This window comes from Danio rerio, chromosome 17, assembly GCF_049306965.1.
Source record: "Danio rerio strain Tuebingen ecotype United States chromosome 17, GRCz12tu, whole genome shotgun sequence".
In the NCBI taxonomy this organism is placed as follows: Eukaryota; Metazoa; Chordata; class Actinopteri; order Cypriniformes; family Danionidae; genus Danio; species Danio rerio.
In genome coordinates this window covers 23,913,548-23,933,374 of record NC_133192.1, presented here as the reverse complement: position 1 = coordinate 23,933,374, position 19,827 = coordinate 23,913,548, and the positions used below count along the sequence as shown (strand labels likewise).

The window sequence follows — 19,827 nt, the reverse complement described above, 5'->3', positions numbered from 1 at the left end:
GTAACTTTACTTGGTGGTAGAAGCGCGAGCAAAAGCTCTCGGTAAGTGTTTAATACAAATATAAAAAAAGATAGTTTAAAATATACATGCTAAAGGTGTGTGCAACAACGATACAGTTCTTCCTTGTGACGTTCGGAGTTTCGGGAGGAGTTCGTTGTGTTTTGTTTTGGAGGGATTTGGCGGTTAAAATATTACAGACACACAAGTAAACTAAATAACGTTAACTTAAATGTATTGGAACTCTTTGTATATGGATGTTCGTTATTTTACGTACGTCTTCCGTTTGGACGGTTATTCCGTTGATTTTGGTGACGTATTTTATGTTCAACAGTGAACGTCGTTATGTGTAATTACAGTATGCTTTTAATATGCAACGTTACATGTGTTTAAATGATAAGGGACTTTTATTTTCATATTTCAGGGTGACAGGCTGAACTCTTATAAACCATCTTCCTCAGACATCTGTCCTTCCAGACAGACAACATGGGTATTCAGGGCCTCTTGCAGTTTATCAAAGATGCTTCGGAGCCCATGCATGTGAAGAAGTATCGAGGACAGACAGTGGCTGTGGACACATACTGCTGGCTTCATAAAGGAGCTTTTTCATGTGCAGAGAAGCTTGCAAAAGGGGAACCTACAGATCAGTGAGTTGTTTGCATGTAATGTTTATTTTTGATTGCAACAAAATCATGTAAACATAGCATATATGCCTAACACCATTTTTCATTCTTCATGCTCATATTCTGTGTCCATCAGGTATGTCTCCTACTGTATGAAGTTTGTGGACATGCTGCTTTCTTTTGGTGTTAAACCTATCTTGGTGTTTGATGGTCGTAACTTGCCCTCCAAACAGGAAGTGGAGAAGTCCCGGCGAGAGTAAGAACTCTGCAGATTACCAGAAAGAGTAGTTGTGTTAATTTGATTTGAAATTAAGAATATTTAATGTTTATTTTCACAAACAGGAGGCGACAGGCCAATCTGCAGAAAGGCAAACAGCTGCTGCGGGAGGGAAAGATAACAGAAGCCAGAGAATGTTTTACCCGAAGTGTTAACATTACCCCATCTATGGCACATGATGTCATTAGGGTAAGGTCATTGCAGCTAAAATTTGTTAAAAGTAAAATAAAGGTATATACAGTATGTGTGTTTGTGTATATGTTATGAAATAAGTCTCACAATAAAGAAGTTATTGTATTACATAAAGCCTCTGTAATTCTGTGTATGCTATCAGAAGCCTGTGTAATATGTATTTAAGAAAGAAATTTAAAAAAAGATTTTTTTTTGTTATGTTTGCTGACATCTTTTCATTTGCTTCTTTCTTCTGGTTATAAGGCTGCCAGAACACGTGGAGTGGACTGTGTTGTTGCTCCATATGAAGCAGATGCACAGTTAGCTTTCCTTAACAAATCTGATATCGCTCAGGCGGTGATCACAGAGGACTCAGATCTGCTGGCATTTGGCTGCAAAAAGGTACCATTAGGCCGGTCACAATTATTGATTGATCATCTGAATGTGGTTGTTTAATTTAATCACAGTTAGTTAAGATAACTGTGGTATTTGTGCAGTGTTCATTTCACATAGATACATTTAAGTGCATAGACTATATAATACAACCCTTACACTTGTCTCCTTAAAACAAAACTAAAATGATCTTAGTGTCATCCATTTCCAAACGTTATGTGTGTATGTGTTATATGTGTTTTGATTTTTTTTAAGTCAATACAATAAAAAAAATGCCAGCATAGTAGAAGAACCCTTGTAATAATGAAGATTTGAGTGCTGAAAATACAAATGTTTTATAATATTAAAAGTAGAATTTTACATTTGTTGTGCATTGCTTGCAGGTGATTTTAAAGATGGATAAACAGGGTAATGGATTGGAGATTGAGCAGTGTCACCTGGGCCGATGCAAATCTCTTGGCAACATCTTCACAGAGGAGAAGTTTCGATATATGTGCATCCTCTCTGGCTGTGACTACTTGCAGTCTCTGTATGGTATTGGTCTGGGAAAAGCATGCAAGCTGCTCAGGATGGCAAATAACCCTGATATCCTGAAGGTGAGAATAAGAAATCTGGTTATAAATATAGACATGGTACAATAACATGAAGTTGTTGAAATATTTCTAAAACAACATGTTTTATGACATCCTTTTCATTTTGGTAATATTTCTTTAAGACACACTGCTATGTTTATGCACCTTTAACCACCTTTAAATCTTTGCTTTTTAATCTATTGAATTACTCACAAATGTGCTTAATTTCTGTTCCATCTGTTCAGTCAATCCGAAATATATTATAGAAACAAAACATTTAATAAAAAAAAGGTTTATCCTAAAACTATATAAATGTTCCACACAGGTGATCAAGAAGATGGGGCAGTATTTGAAGATGGACATTTCAGTTCCAGAAGAATACATTGAGGGTTTCACAAAAGCCAACAACACATTTTTGTATCAGCTGGTCTTTGACCCCTTGAGGAGAAAGGTGGTACCTTTGAACCCTTATCCAGATCACATTAATCCTGCTGCCCTCAGCTATGCTGGAACGTATCTTTCACGCAATCATAAACAGAAACTGTTCAACTTAAATAAATAAAAATGTATAGGTATTACAGATGTTGGAGCTGTTTTCAAATGTCTATGTTTATGTTACAACATACAAATTGTCTGTCTGCAAATTTAACTTAACCAATTTATTCAGTAACGTAGGTGATGAGAAAGGGCTGCAAATGGCTCTTGGGAACCTGGACATTAACACAATGCAAAGAATAGATGACTTTAACCCTGACGCTCCTCAAACTCAGGTAATCTGATTCTGTCTTTACTTGAATCTACATTTATTTTAATATCAAAGAACAATTTTAGCACTAAGTATTATTATAGTTATTTGAAAGAGCTTTTTCTATATTTTGGTTTTAGTCATTTTATGTTTTGTCATTTTTTTTCAGCCACCTAAAGCTCCTCGCAGTAGTTCCTGGAATGACAGATGTGACAAAACTGCCACAACACAGGCAAGCATTTGGAGCCAGAACTATGAACCAGGTTGCACCAAGCCACAGTCTCCTACCTCCCCTAAAAGACCACCACCCACCCGGGGCAAAGAGAGGATTGTTAGTGTGCAGAGTCTAAAGTTGCCCCAGAGAGAGTCACAGGTGAAAAGACCCCGTGAAGGTAAACAGACTGCAGTGCAATGATTATGAATTTTGACACACGCCAAGCCATGTTTATATCTTATATTCTCTTTTGTTCTCTCCTGAAAGACACAAGTCTCTCTGTGGATGACCTGTTAGAACAGTACACGGCTGGTGTAAAGAGACACTGTCCTGAAACTCAGCCCACAACTAAGCCGCTGACTAATGATAACATGGTTTCTAAGGAGAATCATTGTGGCAGCACATCTGGACCATCTCGTCCTCGAAATCGCTTTGCAACCCTCTTGCAGTGGAGAAACCGATCAGAAGAGGGCACTGAAGAGCAGGGCACATGCAGCAGGTACTAGAGCATGATGGGAAGTATAACGCAGCAATCACAAATTACTAAAGCGTACTGCCAAAGCTTAATTGTACTATTGCTCAAATTATTCAGGGTTATTATCCATATGGCATTGAATATGTTTTATTACATTTATTGAGTAGCCTGGTAGTTCCCAGTTTAGCCTCTGGTGATGATGTTGGTATTTATATTTCTATCAGGTTCTTCTGTCATGATGAATCCAACATAGCAGAGACACAGGAAGACTCAAAACAAGACTCTTCACAGTCTGTGGAGTCTCAAGAGAAGCATGTGTCACAGTCTGGAGGAGACACATCATCACTGTGTGAAGAACCAGAGAGAGAACAGGACAAAGATGAGCCATCTAGCCCACCCGCATCTCCATCTTGCTCTTCCAGGCCTGCTAGTGTGGGTCTTGGGGTCTTCAGCTGGTCAGGGACAACCAAAGAACTCAATAAATCTGTTTCACATCCAGCCAGAGACAGCACAGAGAGACAGCGGTCATCCTCCACACCTTCAGGATTATCTACACTGCAGCAGTTTCACAGAAATAAGGCAAGAATCTCCTGGGCAGGACCTGGGCTTTCTCTCTCGTCCTCACCTGTTGAAGGCAGTGAGGATGCTGGAAATTCTCCCGGGTCTCCTCCATCTCAGGACAGTGCCTATTTCTCCCAGTCCAGCAGTATCTCTGCTAGTGTGGAGAACTCTTTAGTCACAGAAGACAACTCTGATAAGGTGAGAAAATATCTTCCCACACATACTATATTTAGTGACACATTTTTTGTTTTACTATTATTATCGTCATCACCCTTTTACACTTTTTTTTGTATCTGCCCAATGTAAACAAACATCCGTGAGTGATTCAATAGTGGAAAATCTTCTCTCCTTTGCCTGTTTCATACTTCTCATTCTGTCTGTGCCAGAACTCTCAACACTCGCATGCTCTGCAGACCCACAAAGACCCGCACCTTTTTGCGTTCAGCTGGGGTTTCTAAATCTACTAAAATGTCCGGGATTTGGTTTTGATTTGTTTTCAAAGCTGGCGTTAATTTTTTACGCACTTGTGCGAGAGAGACATTAAATAATTAATTCTTTAATCTAAACGACTCAGAAAAACATTACTATATACTCAGAGAGAAGGAAATTGCAATCAAATCAGCTGCAGAATATTTGTACATTATTATAAATGCATAATTAACTCATTTGTCTTATTTAAATAATTTACACATTTTATTCTTGTAATTTTTTTAATTTTTAGGGATATCGTCTGTTTTTATTCCTTTTTCTATCATTTATTTTTCATTTGCTGTATATTTTATTTATTTTATGGTGTCAAAATATAACATATTTTATACATCTTAAATGCTTTGGCAATAAAATGTCATGCCAATAAAGCAACCTGAACTAGAACGAGAGATAGAGAGAAGCAAATTTGGCCTGTCAGTGGGTGCACATGGCTCCTTAATAACATAAAAGAGAAATAGTGGATTTTATTTATTCTTTTTTTTTACTTTAATCTATTGAAAAGGAAAAGTTTTAAACTGACAATAATAAAAATAGTGTAAAAAATCTAATTATGTTTGTTGCATATAGTTAATTTTTTATATGCTGTGGGTAAAAGGTGCGTTTCAATCCGGCCACCACCACAAGTATATTTCAAACTTGTGGGAAGTACTTTATAGGGATAGATATATCCCAAGAAATTAAAATTCAGTAATCATTTTCCTTCAGTCAAAGGGGCACATCAATAATTTCACTTGCCCAAACAGATGAGTTACATGATTTAAAAAATCAAGCTAGACAAATACCAAAATTATGGCAAGGACATTGTCTGCCAAATTAAATTATTTGGGTGATCTACTTCAGTGTAAAATTGGTTCCTACTTCAGTGTAGATTCTGCTCCAGCACAAAAGTAACTGTGCTGTAGGTTGATTGGTTGCATGCATGCCATCTGAAACACCAGCATCACATTTTCAAGTGACAATGTGTACATATTCAGAAAGCTAATTTTAGTGACATCCCGTTGGTGATTTTATTAAATGCAGCTCTTGACATCACTGTCCACCAGCTTACTTCATTTCCGATGTCATGTGGAAGGTAGAAATGCAACCAAGAGAATGGTCTTAGTGGAAGTCAGTTTTTAGGGAACTACCCGATGCAAAAACCCATTGAGCAACACCCACACAAACACCCACGACACCTCTAGCATCTCGGTGGTTTTGCATGGGCAAACACCACTCACATTTTCCCAGGAGGATTTATAAATCTGATTCTCTCTTGTCTGTTTTGTTTGAATGTAATTGTCTGTAAAGGAAAAGGAGAGAGATTCAGACGTCTCCAACAGCCCTAGCAGCTCTCCACTAGACAGGCTGAAACCTGCTGTTAACAGAACAAAGGCAAGTCCGTCTAGTCATGGTCCATGACCACAGAGTCTCCATTATGCATTTCCTGACACCCTACTAAAGTATAGTAAAGGGAAGGGGGGACAAACTTATAAATAACTTTCCACACACCTCCACCCTCAGTCTGACTTCCTCCACCTGTGCACTAGGTTTCAGGGTTGTCCCGGAAAGGGGCTTGTGGGCAGGGTAAAGGCGGTAAAATTGAGACCTCCGCTCCTGCTAGAGCCAGCGGTCTGAGAAGGAAACCAAGCGGGAAGAAAAATGTCAACAATGAGAACAGCCCAGGTCTGCAGGCCACCATCAGTGGCCTCTGGGGGGCCTTCAGCTTCAAGAAGTAAGTCAGTATGTGTGTAAATATCTGCTCATGTAAATAAACGACTCGACATGGCAGATGACAAGCCCTCACACAGTCTGATTCATCTTTTACTAGTTGTTCATGGCTGTCAGTACCAGCTACGTCCAGCAGGATACACCTGTTAACCTAAACTAATGGGAGTGGTGCGGTTGCCAAGTTGATATGTGAACAACAGAGGTGTAGCTGATTTCTTTAGTAAAGTGAGAGTCATTATAGTAGTTTAGAAAAGGGTGGTGTCTTCACTCTGTAAGGAAATACAGTTCCATTATGCAATTCTTTGACCCGAGTTGAATAATAATGGTCTGGGTCAGTGCCGATTTAAAGGGGGAGGGGCTAATCAACATATAAATTAAATGTAGGCTGAAGTGAAACTTAATGAGTATTTGTATGAAAAATGATAAAAATCAGTCCATAAAATATGTACAGTTGAAGTCAGAATTATTAGCCCCCCTTTGATTTTTATTATTATTTTTTATATATATTTCCCAAACTATGCTTAACAGAGCAAGGAAATTTTCACAGTATGTCTGATAATATTTTTTTCTTTTGGAGAAAGTTATTTGTTTTGTTTCAGCTAGAATAAAAGCAGTTTTACATTTTTTAAGCGCCATTTTAAGGACAAAATTAATAGCCCCCTTTAAGCTATATTTTTTTTCTGATAGTCTACAAAACAAACCATCATTACACAATAACTTGCCTAATTACCCTAACCTGCCTAGTTAACCTAATTAACCTAGTTAAGCCTTTAAATGTCACTTTAGCTGTATAGAAGTGTCTTGAAAAATATCTAGTCAAATATTATTTACTGTCATCATGGCAAAGACAAAATAAATCAGTTATTAGAAATAAGTTATTAAAACTATTATGTTTAGAAATGTGTTGAAGAAAAAAAATTCTCTCCGTTAAACAGAAATTGGAGAAAAAAAATAAACCAGGGGCTAAAAATTCAGGGGGGCTAATAATTCTGACTTCAACTGTATATGCAGTCATTTAAAACCATGTGACAGTCTGCATAACAGACTGAAGCATTTCATTAACTCTGTTTTGGCCACATACTAGGTATTCAAAATATGTTTGTATTAAGTCTGTGCTTGTGTTTGTCTAAGGGACAGTCCAAAGTTAAGTGCAACCAAGAAAGGAGAGCCGATGTCACCGGTTGGGGAGAATGTGGTGATGGAAACGACTCAAGCTGATAAAGAGATTTTCATCATTGCTGAATGACATGTCACTGTTTCAACTGAATAACTTTTTTAAGAGTATCAGACAGTCTTTCAGACATACTGTGTATGTTAATGATTTGTAAGATAAATCAAACTTTTGTAAAATTATGAATTTTATTTCAAGTCAATAAAGACGTTATTCTTTACTTTGGTTTTGTTTGTATTTCGAGATGCTCGGTGTGTGCTCGGCTGTAATTCAGTTGATTTTAATCTTGATGTCAATCACTTGTGGAAGTATTTGGACTTTAATGGCATGAACACTGAACTGACAAAAACTGCTGCTTGTTTTGACTTCACAAACTCCAGTAATAATGACTTGCCAAGATGTTCACCACAAATACAGGAAGGAATGCACCAAAAAAAGGAAAAAGTAACAAATAGTAATGGTCTACTTGTCTACACTGTGAAAAAAATTCCTTCATTTTGTTTCAACACAAATCGATTAAGTTAACTTAATTGTTTTTGCAAATTTAAGTGGATTGAACTTAAGTAGTTTGAACAAGAAGCAAAATATTTTTGAGTGTATTGCATCCAAATGTCAGGACTGTTAAATGTTTGTTTAATTTTGTACATTGTGGTATTGTTTATAAACACGTTATCAAGTGCACATAAATAAAATCTGGGCTGAAAGTTTATTTAATGGCCAGTCAAGTATTATTCCTCTCCCTGCAGCAGCCACTTTAAAAATCATTTGTGTACTTTGCAATACACACATTAAGACCCAATAGAACGTACTGCCTTCATTTTAGTAGCTGATTTTACTCAAATGTACATTCTACAAATTTAGTTTTGTGTTTGTTTTAACTTTGGCCCTTACAGTAAACAGCATGCTTATGTTCAGATCTGTTAGAATACAGAACTTTTGTTGTCAATATTGTTATAAGCCGGTGACTTGTGCTTCTGGTTACAAGAATTACCATTTGAATGTGAATGAGTCAGAGGTGAAAAGGGGGTTGATAATTGTTTGCATTACACAAATTTTTACCATGATTCAATGACGACTCACTAAAATGTCATTCAGTGCAACAGCTTATATAATATACATATATATAATATATATATATGGCTTATTTAGGAGCATTTTATAAAGCGTGGTCACTATACTGATGAAAACTACTGCTGGTTTTTACTTCACAAGCTCTATTAATAATGACTTGCCAATATGTACACCACAAATACAGGAAGGAGTGCATCAAAAAAGGAAAAGGTAACAAACAGTATAGGCTACTTGTCTATTGCATCAAATGTCAGGACATATTTTTGTTTAGTTTTGAGCGTTGCAGAAATTCTCAAGTGCACATAATTAAAAAAAACTTGGGCAATATGTTTATTTAATAACCAGACAAGTTTTATTCCTCCTCCTGGAACAGGCTGTTACTCACTTTAAAAATCATTTATGTGCTTGCAATACACACATTATAACCCAATAGAACGTACTGCCTTCATTTTAGTAGCTGATTTTACTCAAATGTAGATTCTACAAATTTCTTACAGTCAGCATCCTGCTTACATTCAGATCTGTTAGAATACAGAACTTTTGTTGTCAATATTGTTATGCTGTGGTGACTTGTGCTTTTGGTTCCAAAAATTACCATTTGATTGTGAATGAGTCAGACATAAAATGGGGGTTGATAAATATTTGTATTACAAAGGAATTTTTACCACGATTTAGTGAAGACTCACTAAAATGTCATTCAGTGCAACAGCTTATAGATAAACAATTTCTGGCATTTTATAAAGTGTGGTCACTGAACTGATGACAACTACTGCTAATTTTGACTTCAAAAGTTCCAGTAATAATGACTTGCCAATATGTACACCACAAATGGAAGGCTTTAGTAGCTGACTTCACTCGGATGTACATTCTCATGGTCCAAAATGTAGTTTTATTGTGTTTGTTTTAACTTTGGCCCTTTCTTACGGTCACAACTTTTGTTGTCAATATTGTTATATTTTGGTGATTTACACATTACCATTTGAATGTGAATGAGTCAGAGATGTAAAAAGGGCTTGATAAATGTTTGTGTTTTGCTTTAACAGCTTTAAATTTTTATTAGTAACTTGGCAGAATTTGTCTTGTTTGATTTTGTATAAATCATATACAGTTCTCAGCATAATTGAGTACACCTTATTTTAAAAATAAATATTTTTATCAAATTTTCAATAAATATAGGCAATGTATTTTGGTGCATTTATTAAACAGATATATTTATAAAATAATATATTAGTCACCAAACATATTTAAAAATTGAAGATAATACAACTAAATTCAAGCTAAATATTGCAAAAAAAATTTACAACCTACAAAATTTCAACTACATATTTCATTTTTTATTTTTATTAATTTTTTGCTTCTTTGATTTTTCCTTATTTAAATTTGTATTTAATTTATATTTAATATTTTATATGACATCAATTTGGGTGTACTAGTTTTTGGACTGCTATCGTAAGTTATTTTGTTAGAAAAGTTCTAGATTTAGCTTTAGCGACAAATCTAATGTATATGCACAAATATAATATTGTATAACTTCCTGTTAAAAATATGAATTCAAAAGATAGATTTGTAAGGGGTGTACTTATACATGCTGACTTGCTGAGCACTGTATATAGTTTGAGCTAATCATGATTTTTTTTACCATGATTTAGAGAAGTCATTCAGTGTAACAACTTCTATATAAAAAATCAGGCATATAAATGATTTAAAATCATTATTAATTATAACAATAATTTGATAATTTATTAAAAGACCATTTAAGTTCACAGAGTAGCAAAACTAAAATCCATTTTAATGTTTAATGTAATTAAATACAATTACTCAGTCATTAGAAAAGAAAATGTACTTAGTCACTACTCTCTTACCATTGTTTCGTTTGGCAACAATAAAATTTTATTAATTTAAAATTCAATAAATGTAGAACTTGGGTGACACGGTGGCTCAATGGTACTGTCGCCTCAATAGGTATTTCTGTGTGGAGTTTGCATTTTCTCCCCATGTACGTGTGGGTTTCCCCCACAGTCCAAGACATGCAGTATAGGTGAACTGAATAAACTAAACTGGCTTTAGTGCATGTGTGTAAATGAGTGTGTATGGATGTTTTACAGTAGGCCTGCTGGGTTGCAGCTGGAAGAACATCCGCTGTGTAAAACATGCTGGATAAGTTGGCGGTTAATTCTGCTGTGGAAATGAATTTTTCACCTTTTCTTTAATATAAATATGCAACAGGCTATTTGCTTTTTCATTTTTGCATAAATGTATCCATTACATGAAACCACAACGCAACATTATTCACCCATATTTTGACACTTGATTTCAATTATTTAAAACAATGAAATGTCAGTCAACATTTAGTAAATTGAATTCGAAATGGGGCATATCCCAACGCGATACTGTAACCCGAACTAAAAAATATGGGCAGCAGTGGGAGTGAGTTTTGGTATCAGAGATCAGCTGAATTCCAGTGAAATGAATGTCTCAGATTGTTGGTACTGTGCGTGGGCTGAACAGTATTAGACTGGTTAAGGAATGCTCTGAACAAATGCCTCAGGTGTGCTGCTAGATAGACCTCATGCCTCAATCCTCCTCAGGACAGGACATCAGAGTAGAGGACGCCTCACATTATCAGCAGCTTCAAAAAAAATGCACGCATTCACTGACAGACACAAGCCCTCTTGTACTACAGACTTATCAGAAGAATCTAAGCGCTGTTTTCCTTACCGTCACATTCTTCGACTGTTTCTAATTCAACTAATTTACTCACAAGTCATGTTAACACATAAACAAGACCTCCTCACGACGGTCAGAGGAAACATGACATCAGCTTCTTCAGCTAATCTGCGACATGTTAAACACTACAAGCACAGTAAACCCATCAAAATGTGCATACAATGATACATTTTGCATTGTTTTGCTTTGTGAATGAAACCTCATTCGCCTTTAACAGAATCTTAATTTTTTTTCCTGGAAAAAAACTATGCTGGAATGTACAGAGAACCAGCTCAGAACATAAAACATATCAAATGTCACTTGCTTGACAGGTATATGAAACGTAATATTTTTCATAGTTGGGTGTTTCTCCTTATGATTTATATTTACATTTATTCATTTAACAGATGCCTTTATAAAAAGTAAACATGTTTCACAAGAGATCATGCTTACTGAGAATAGCCTTTTAATTTTAAGTGAGCAGCGGTATATAGATGCCATGACAAGATTAATTTAGATTAGGATTTTTCATTTATTCATTCATTCATTTGCCTTTGACTTAGTCCTTTATTTATCAGGGGTCGCCACAGCGGAATGAACCACCAACTTATCCAGCATATGTTTTACAAAGCAGATGCCCTTGCATTGTTTTATGTTCAATTCACTTTGTGAAAACTATTAAAAAAAAAAAAAAAACTATTTGTAAAAACAATGAAGTTAGCTTAATTCCTTCATGTTGCCACAAAACAAATCGATTAAATGAAATAGCATTTTTCTTAGAAATAAAGGAAGCTGTCACTGGAGTGGTACTTTTTTAAAAGGAACAAACTTCTACCTAAAAGGTCCATATTAATACCTTAAGGGTACATATTAGTACCTAAAAAGTACAAAAGTGTTCCTCTTAAAATCTTTAGGTACTAATTTTGAGGTACAAGTATGGACCCTTTAAATACAAGTGTGTACCTTTTGAAAAGGTACCACCCCAGTGACAGCTCATGTACCTGTATGTCTGAGAGTGTACAGTAACCATCACACATTTGGGTGTGACAAAAATATCTACTGAGATTTGGTGGAATAGTGACAAATTCAAAGTAACAAAACACCATAATACAGTTTTGGCAAATACCTATGTAATTTAAGGTGCTGTGAAATTGTACTATTTTTTACTTAAATATTAAAAACACACACACAACAGAATTCCTGTTTGCTCCCAGTAATAAAGATACATTGTCATGTCAGCAGGGTGGTTCCTTTTCAAGAGCTACACTTTTGTGCCTACACATTATATAAGTGGCATGCATGTAAAATCCACAGAGACTACAGTGTGCGAAACACTCAGTTACAGTTTCCACCCATTGCTCTCTAGTTCTTTACTATTTGAATGTGCCTTTAAGAGACACTGCCACCACTTCACCATTCATTCGTCCTGTATTATAAGTTAAACACTGCTCACTTGACAGTGCTCTTTGGCCTCAGTTCTGCAGGTGATCTGAATGCCAGCATGAGAATGTGGAGAGGTGGCATTTTTTTGAAGTGTTGTCATGACGCTTAATCGCCGCCACACCTACTTCAGAAGAGTACCACGCAGTGCCAGCAACACTGACTCAATGGACATGCATATTCAAGGAACACAGAACAAACATGTCTGAAAACCACAAATCATTTGGAATATGCAACTGTGTACAAATAACAGCAACAGAAAAGTATGAGAGCTGAATGAAATCTCTCGAGCATGAGTCAATGACACGGCTACAACTAGAACTCTAAATCATCTTATCTGAAAGTCACCTTGATCAAGGCAATATCCAGCTTCATTAAAGGAAGTGAAGGAGGTTGTTTGTGAGTCTGACACCTATCTGTCTCTGTCTGAGTCGAGATGGGCATCTCTGCGACGGAACAATGATTTTCTGTTCATATACAGACTGTGAATTGCTTCCTCAGTGAGTCATGACTTGGTTTAGACAGTGCAAGACTGACTAGCAAGAGCTATAATTACAAGGGCCTTTAATAAACTCAACCTTTTACCACCCTTTTCTGTTCACTTACTAGAATATATTTAAGGTATAATCTTCTGTATGTAGCCCAGAGGGATATTTCAAAGATGTCAAGCCAAACATCTTTACCTTTATCCCACTTGAGGACTATTTGACAATTCTGCAGATCTCAGATAGCTGTTTCCAGATAAAAAGAAATTTAGAAGAATCTGCAAACCCATAGCCGCTGACTTCCGTGGTTACTACAAGTTTCTTTAAATATTTGTGTGTGGGAGAGAGAGAGAGTGGAACAAATACAGAGTGAGTAAATGAGAGTTTTCAAATATTTGGGTGAGCTTTCCCTTTAAGTGAGCAGCCATTTAGTTTTTTTCTAGTTCTGATACTAGCAGCCAGTCCTTTTTATACATAGATGCCTCTTAATGTCTGCTTATACAGTATGGGCTGGTATTTTTTTTTAAAGCTTCTTTATGCCCCAGGAAGCTTTGCATAAATTATGGGAGGTACCTCAGTTAAACTGTAAACAATTTCTAAATATCAATTTTAATGTCTGGGTGCAATAAGGTGGTGTTACATTCTCACAATTCATCTACTGATGCATTAAGGTGTTTTCATGATAAAGCACAATGAAAACACATCCCATTAAGTTTTTCCCCCCGTATTCTTTCTAAATAATTGTTTCATTTAAATGAAACCTATTTCTAAAATGTTAATATTTATTCCTTACTTAATAAAGAAGCACACTTTATAATCAGCAACATAGTGTATTCCTGTTCGCTAGATTACTTTAATGGCTAGTGTTTTCTGAGTAAGAAATGCAGTCAAATAGCACAGATTACTCACTTATTTTGTTAAAACCACCAAACTGTTGTACATCAAGTTAAAAAGCCAAGTAAAAAGTGTTAGAACACTGTCTAAGTGTTGCTAAAGACCTGGCTAAAATTGCTGAAATTCTAACAAAATCAATTGTTTTTTCCCAAAAACGTGAGATTGACATATCATCAGTGTGACATAAAATGAATGCATGTTCTTAATAATACAACAAAAAACTACAAGACTCACCAAAGAATCTAATCTTGTACTCACTGCTGGTGAAACCTAGAAAAAGGACCTTCATTTTGAAGGCTAACTTTGATATTTCCTGTTTTAAAAATAAGTTTCTATAAATTCATTCCTTCATTTTCTTTTCGCCTTAGTTCCTTTATTAATCCAGGGTTGCCACAGCGGATGCCAGCTGCAACCCATCTCTGTGAAACATCCATACACACTTCCATAAACAATCATATGCTACGGACAATTTAGCCTACGTAATTCACCTGTACAGCATGTCTATGGACTGTGGGGGAAACCAGAGCACCTGGAGAAAACCCACGCGAACGTGGGGTGAACACGCAAGTTCCAACTGACCCAGCTGAGACTCGAAACAGCGATCTTCTTGCTGTAAGGTCACAGCACTACTACTGCGCCACCGCATCGCCCAGTTTCTATAAATATCAGGCAAAAAAGCTTTGTTTTTTTTGTAAAATTTCTTTAAAATGAACCTTATTTCAGGATATATGTAGTAGCATTTTTCCTTAAATCCCACAAATTTATTTACTTTTTCTTAAAGGGTTAGTTCACTCAAAATGTATTTACTGATCCTTCACTTGTTTCAAACCTTAATTAGTTTATTCTATTAAACACTAAATAAGATATTTAAAATGATGTTGGAAACCTGTGTAACCATTGACTTCCATATGATTTTTTTTTCTGCTATGGAAGTCAGTGGTAACAGGTTTTCAACATTTTTCAAAATATCGTTTTTTTGTGTATTTAACAGGAAAAAAAAACTTATAAAAGTTTAGAATTACTTAAGGGTAGTGGGTAAATAGGGGGTATTTTTATTTTTGCAGGTAAACTAACCCTTTAAGCTTTATATATATATATATATATATATATATATATATATATATATATATATATTTAATCCATTTATTGTATTAAAAATGAATAGTTCATTCATTCATTCATTCATTTATTTCCATCCGCTTTTACGGAGGCCGGATCGCGTCGGCAACAGTCTTAGGAGAGAACCCCAGACTTCCCTCTCCATAGACACTTCCTCCAGCTCCTCCAGGGGGATCCCAAGGCCAGCCAAGAGACATAGTCCCTCCAGCTTGTCATGGGTCTTCCCCGAGGCCTCCTCCAGGTGTGACATGCCTGGAACACCTCCTTAGGTAGGTGTCCAGGAGGCATCCGAAGATGCCCGAGCCACCTCAGCTGACTTCTCTCTATATGGAGGAGCAGCGGCTCTACTCCAAGCTCCTCTCGGGTGATAGAATTCCTCACCCTATAGGAGTGCGTCCTGCCATGCAGCAAAGGAATCTTGTCCTTTCGGTCATGACCCAAAGCTCATGACCATATGTGAGAGTAGGAACGTATTGTAGATTGACCGTTAAATCGAGAGCTTTGCCTTTCAGCTCAGCTCCTTCTTTACCACAAAGGACCGGTACATTGACCGCATTACTGCTGCCGCTGCACCAATCCACCGGTCAATTTCACATTCCCTTACTCCTGAACAAAACCCCAAGAAACTTGAACCTCACCTGGGGAAAGAACTTTACTCCAACCTAAAGATGAAAAAAATGCACTTCTATTAAACAAGCAAATTAAATAATTGAAAGAAAGCTAGTAACCAGACACTTACCAGTAGTCATTGACATTCATAGTAAAAAACAAAACTATAGAAATCCTTTAGTGATAATAGAATTAGCAGTTTTTGATAAACTTTCATATTAGGAGTTGGTCTAAAGGTAATGTCATTCATATTGTAGTTGGTTACTTGTTAGCTGAGCCATGAAGTATTCATGACATTTTTTTTGCATTTTAATTGATAGTGTTTCTTTAAACAATGCAGGTATGTCCCAACCAGATCAGTGGTATCCAAAACATTCTGTACTGTTTGTATGTGTGTGTGTGTGCAATGACAAAAATGTGTTTTCACAATTCAAGCTAGAAGTTGCTCAATATCAACGCACAACAACGGGAAGAAAATATCAACTCTTTTGTCCAAACTGAGTAAAATGCTCTTTTTGTTCTCGTCTAGATTGCCATTGGGTGAGTTGACGGTTTCATTCAGACACCTGTTTCTCTGTGAAGCGTGAAGCAACGTTTATTCCTGCATTTTTACTTCCACCACTATGAGGTTCGGCCTTAATTAATGGTTCGGCCTAAACACGTTTACAGCTCGAGGAGAGCTTTTGTTTCTCGCTTGCTGGTTACTGTATTTCATTACAGAGATACAATGAAGGAGGCAAGTTCATACCTGAGACCCAGACTTAGATGTAACACGAATAAAAAAAAAAAAGTAAAAGACTCAACTCCAAAGTCCTCCCTTAAGGCGCAAGTATACTGCTCTTGTCACAACATGCGCACAAGCTCAATGCCACAGTCATCTTCATGCATTGGGCTACGCTACACACACACAAGGTGCTTTTCTCGCTCAAACACTTTCTTTTGAGGCTTGTTAATACATCTGTGGCTGCTCATGACAGTGCAGTCAATAGGAGCTTTGCTGAATAAACAGTGTAAATGGGTAAAATGAAGGTCATACGTGAGTGATTCTCCGGGTTGATGCACTTTTGACTACCTGAAATCTGAAAAGATGAAAGGTTTGTGTTGCACTGTGGATTTTTAATTGTGAGTAATGGTGATGTTTTTAAGTTTTGTATAGAAAATGATAATCCTGGATCTCTCAATGAACTTTCAACTTAAAATACAAACAAGATATTATTTTCCCCTGAACTGAACCGAAGTGGTTTGGGTTTGACAAAACAAAGGTGTTCTCAGATTATGTTGTAGAAATCTTAAAATTCAAATCTTAAAAATCAAAGCATTCTGATCTTCCATTACTTGCTCACTCAGTTAGAGATGCTGTCAGTGTTTCTTCTTTTTTTCAACGATGAATTTGATATATATATATATATATATATATATATATATATATATATATATATATATATATATATATATATATATATATATATATATATATTTTTTTTTTTTTTTTTTTTTTGTACATTTCATTCATTCATTCATTTTCTTTTCGGCTTAGTCCCTTTATTGATCTGGGGTTGCCACAGGGGAATGAACCACCAACTTATCCACCATATGTTTTATGCAGCGGATACCTCTTCCAGCTGCAACCCATCTCTGGGAAACATCCATACACACTCATACACTATGGACAATTTAGTCTACCCAATTCACCTGTACCAGATTGTGGGGGAAACCGAAGCACCCGAAGTAAAACCACGCGAACACCAGGAGAACTTGCAAACTTCACACAGAAACGCTAACTGACCCAGCCGAGGCTCTAACCAGCGACCTTCTTGCTCTGAGGCGACAGCACTATCTACTTCGCCACTGCATCACCTTTTGCAAACTTCTTTCAGTTATAAACAGCCATGAAAGAAAATAGAAGGCCACCGAGGAAAAAGACTGATGTTTTTTATTTATAAACTACTGATGACATTTTACCAATTTAAATGCAGTTTAAAGCACTTTGCATTAAATATTTTCAGAAATTTTAAACACAATACCAGTGCTTAACTTAAGAAATGTTAATAAATCAGCTGGCAATAAAAAAAAATTAAATTGGAAAGAATTATTGAAATATTTCCACATCACCCATATTGTTGTCAAACATGCACATTGTATTGTAATATGCTCATTCATGATACAACATCTTATTTATGTATTTTTACTTTTCTACAAAAACGTTTATACTTGTATGTTAAGATTCGATCTGAAATCATATACCACCAAATGTTGACAAGTGGTTAGGCATCAACATTAAAATAGTCCTTGCTTATTAACATAACTATGGTGGCTGAGAGAGCTTAACATGCTGCAATTTAAGAAAACATATGCAATTACAAAAAAACGCCAGCAAATTGAGAAAAGATCTTCATCCATTTGACAGCACACATGCTGCAAATTGTCACAAAGCAAACACTTTTTTAAAAAACACGCTGCATTTCCCCATGATGCAAACAAATTAATAAAACAAGCTGCATTTTCTCTCAACGCAAACATTTTACAAAAAAGTGCAGATTTTTCTTACAAGACTTTCAAATAGCACGAAACACAACAGAAATGTTTCAAGCGGACCCTAAAATGGAATCTGGATGTTAAAATAACCACAAAAAAATAAAAATAAAACTCCTTTCCAAGATCACCCACAATTTCACAAAGCAATGGTGATGGCACAGTAGGTCCGTCGTTTATTGGGTCCCCTTGAAACATTTCTGTTGTGTTCTATGCTTTTTGCAAGTGATGTGAGAAAATGCAGTGCATTTTTGTAATTGTTTGCATTGTGAGGTTTTGCAGCATGCGTGCTGTCAAACGGATGAAGATCTTTTCTTTATTTGTTGGTGTTTTTTCTAATTACATTTGTTTTCTTAAATTACAGCATGTTAAGCTCTCTCGGCCACAGTACATAACACTTCATAGAGGCTCTCTTCTATCGTAAGTAGTGCTTAACCTTCTAACAAGCACCGTAACTGCCTGGTTGACCTTTTGTGCACAAAAAATAAATAATAATAAAATAAAAAATAAAATAAAAATAAAAATTTACTGCCACTGATGTTCCATGAATATCCTTTCAAATTCTACAAAAGGTTCTTTACAGCTGAATGAAATTCTTCCTAGATTTTTGAAATGTCATTTAATATAAGAGACAAAACAAGTGATTGCTAAAAAGCGGAACACAGTTATAAGTCTCATATTTGAGCTGGTAGCACTTTGGTTATTTAGACAGTGACAGTCAGATCTATAACCAAACTCTCAGCTGTACATGTTTAGAACTCTGTCGTATTTTCGGTACTGGAAAGCTAGACATCTGTCACATTATACAGTTGTCACTGCACATACACAAGTGTTTAGTTAAGTGGTTTGCAAGTGACTCAAATGAACCCTTATTTACTGACATTTAAACATTTCTGTTGATTTATTAAGACTTAATCAATGAAAGCATGCATCAACTAAACTAATGTTTTTGTTTACTAGTCAAATGTGACATAGTCACCACCTTTAGACCAATTTACCCCTGGTATTAAGATGTTTTTTCCCATTAACACTAAATAGCATATAAACACAATAAACAAGATCTAAAACAATTTGTGGCTTGTTCACTTCTGACCATCTCCAAAGCTTTGCCTTGATTTAAGACGCATGTGAATATGGGAGACCAGCAAGTTGAACTGATATCTGATCTTCATATTACATGAATTCCAGCCAGAATACCTACATTTCAGGAGGATGTGAAACAATTTTATGTTTTGTCAGTTTAGTGGTTCATTCTTTCAGTCAGTCGTATGAAAATGTACAATTTTAAAAAGGAGGCGTGGCACCCTATCCAGCCCATAAACCCAACCATCGAGAGATGAGCAAATCGTAGACAATACATTATTGTATCATGGTATAACCTCTTAGCTTAAAGAATGCAATCTTTGAATATGCAGAATTGCAGAAAATACATGATGTATAAATAAAGACCTGCTACATGTGTTAAACTGGGGTTTTACAAAAAGTTTGCTCAGAGTGTGACATCACAATCACATTATCAAGTCTAGCATGTCTGCAGCTTAACATGGGTTATGTTCCAATAGTACCAATGAATTAT

General features: G+C 35.9%; 1 protein-coding gene across 8 annotated transcripts; it reads left to right on the top strand.

Moving 5' to 3' along the window:
* exo1 (exonuclease 1) lies at positions 1 to 7,839 on the top strand. Of its 8 annotated transcripts, none has more exons than XM_073927154.1 (14): positions 1 to 41; positions 459 to 644; positions 757 to 876; positions 963 to 1,086; positions 1,333 to 1,470; positions 1,845 to 2,057; positions 2,359 to 2,546; positions 2,701 to 2,803; positions 2,948 to 3,170; positions 3,260 to 3,491; positions 3,692 to 4,226; positions 5,805 to 5,888; positions 6,044 to 6,228; positions 7,356 to 7,839. In XM_073927154.1, the coding sequence occupies exons 2-14, from the start codon at positions 484 to 486 to the stop codon at positions 7,468 to 7,470; spliced, it is 2,421 nt and encodes an 806-aa protein (XP_073783255.1). In that variant the 5' UTR covers positions 1 to 41; positions 459 to 483; the 3' UTR covers positions 7,471 to 7,839.
* The last annotated feature ends 11,988 nt before the right edge of the window (positions 7,840 to 19,827 follow it).

Bases quoted from the DNA above. Each gene is read 5' to 3' on its own strand.
- exo1 (XM_073927155.1), top strand. From the start codon at position 255: ATGTTCGTTATTTTACGTACGTCTTCCGTTTGGACGGTTATTCCGTTG. The intron at 1,087-1,332 runs GTAAGGTCATTG...TCTGGTTATAAG, and splicing joins TGGCACATGATGTCATTAGG to GCTGCCAGAACACGTGGAGT. The intron at 5,889-6,043 runs GCAAGTCCGTCT...CCTGTGCACTAG, and splicing joins CTGCTGTTAACAGAACAAAG to GTTTCAGGGTTGTCCCGGAA.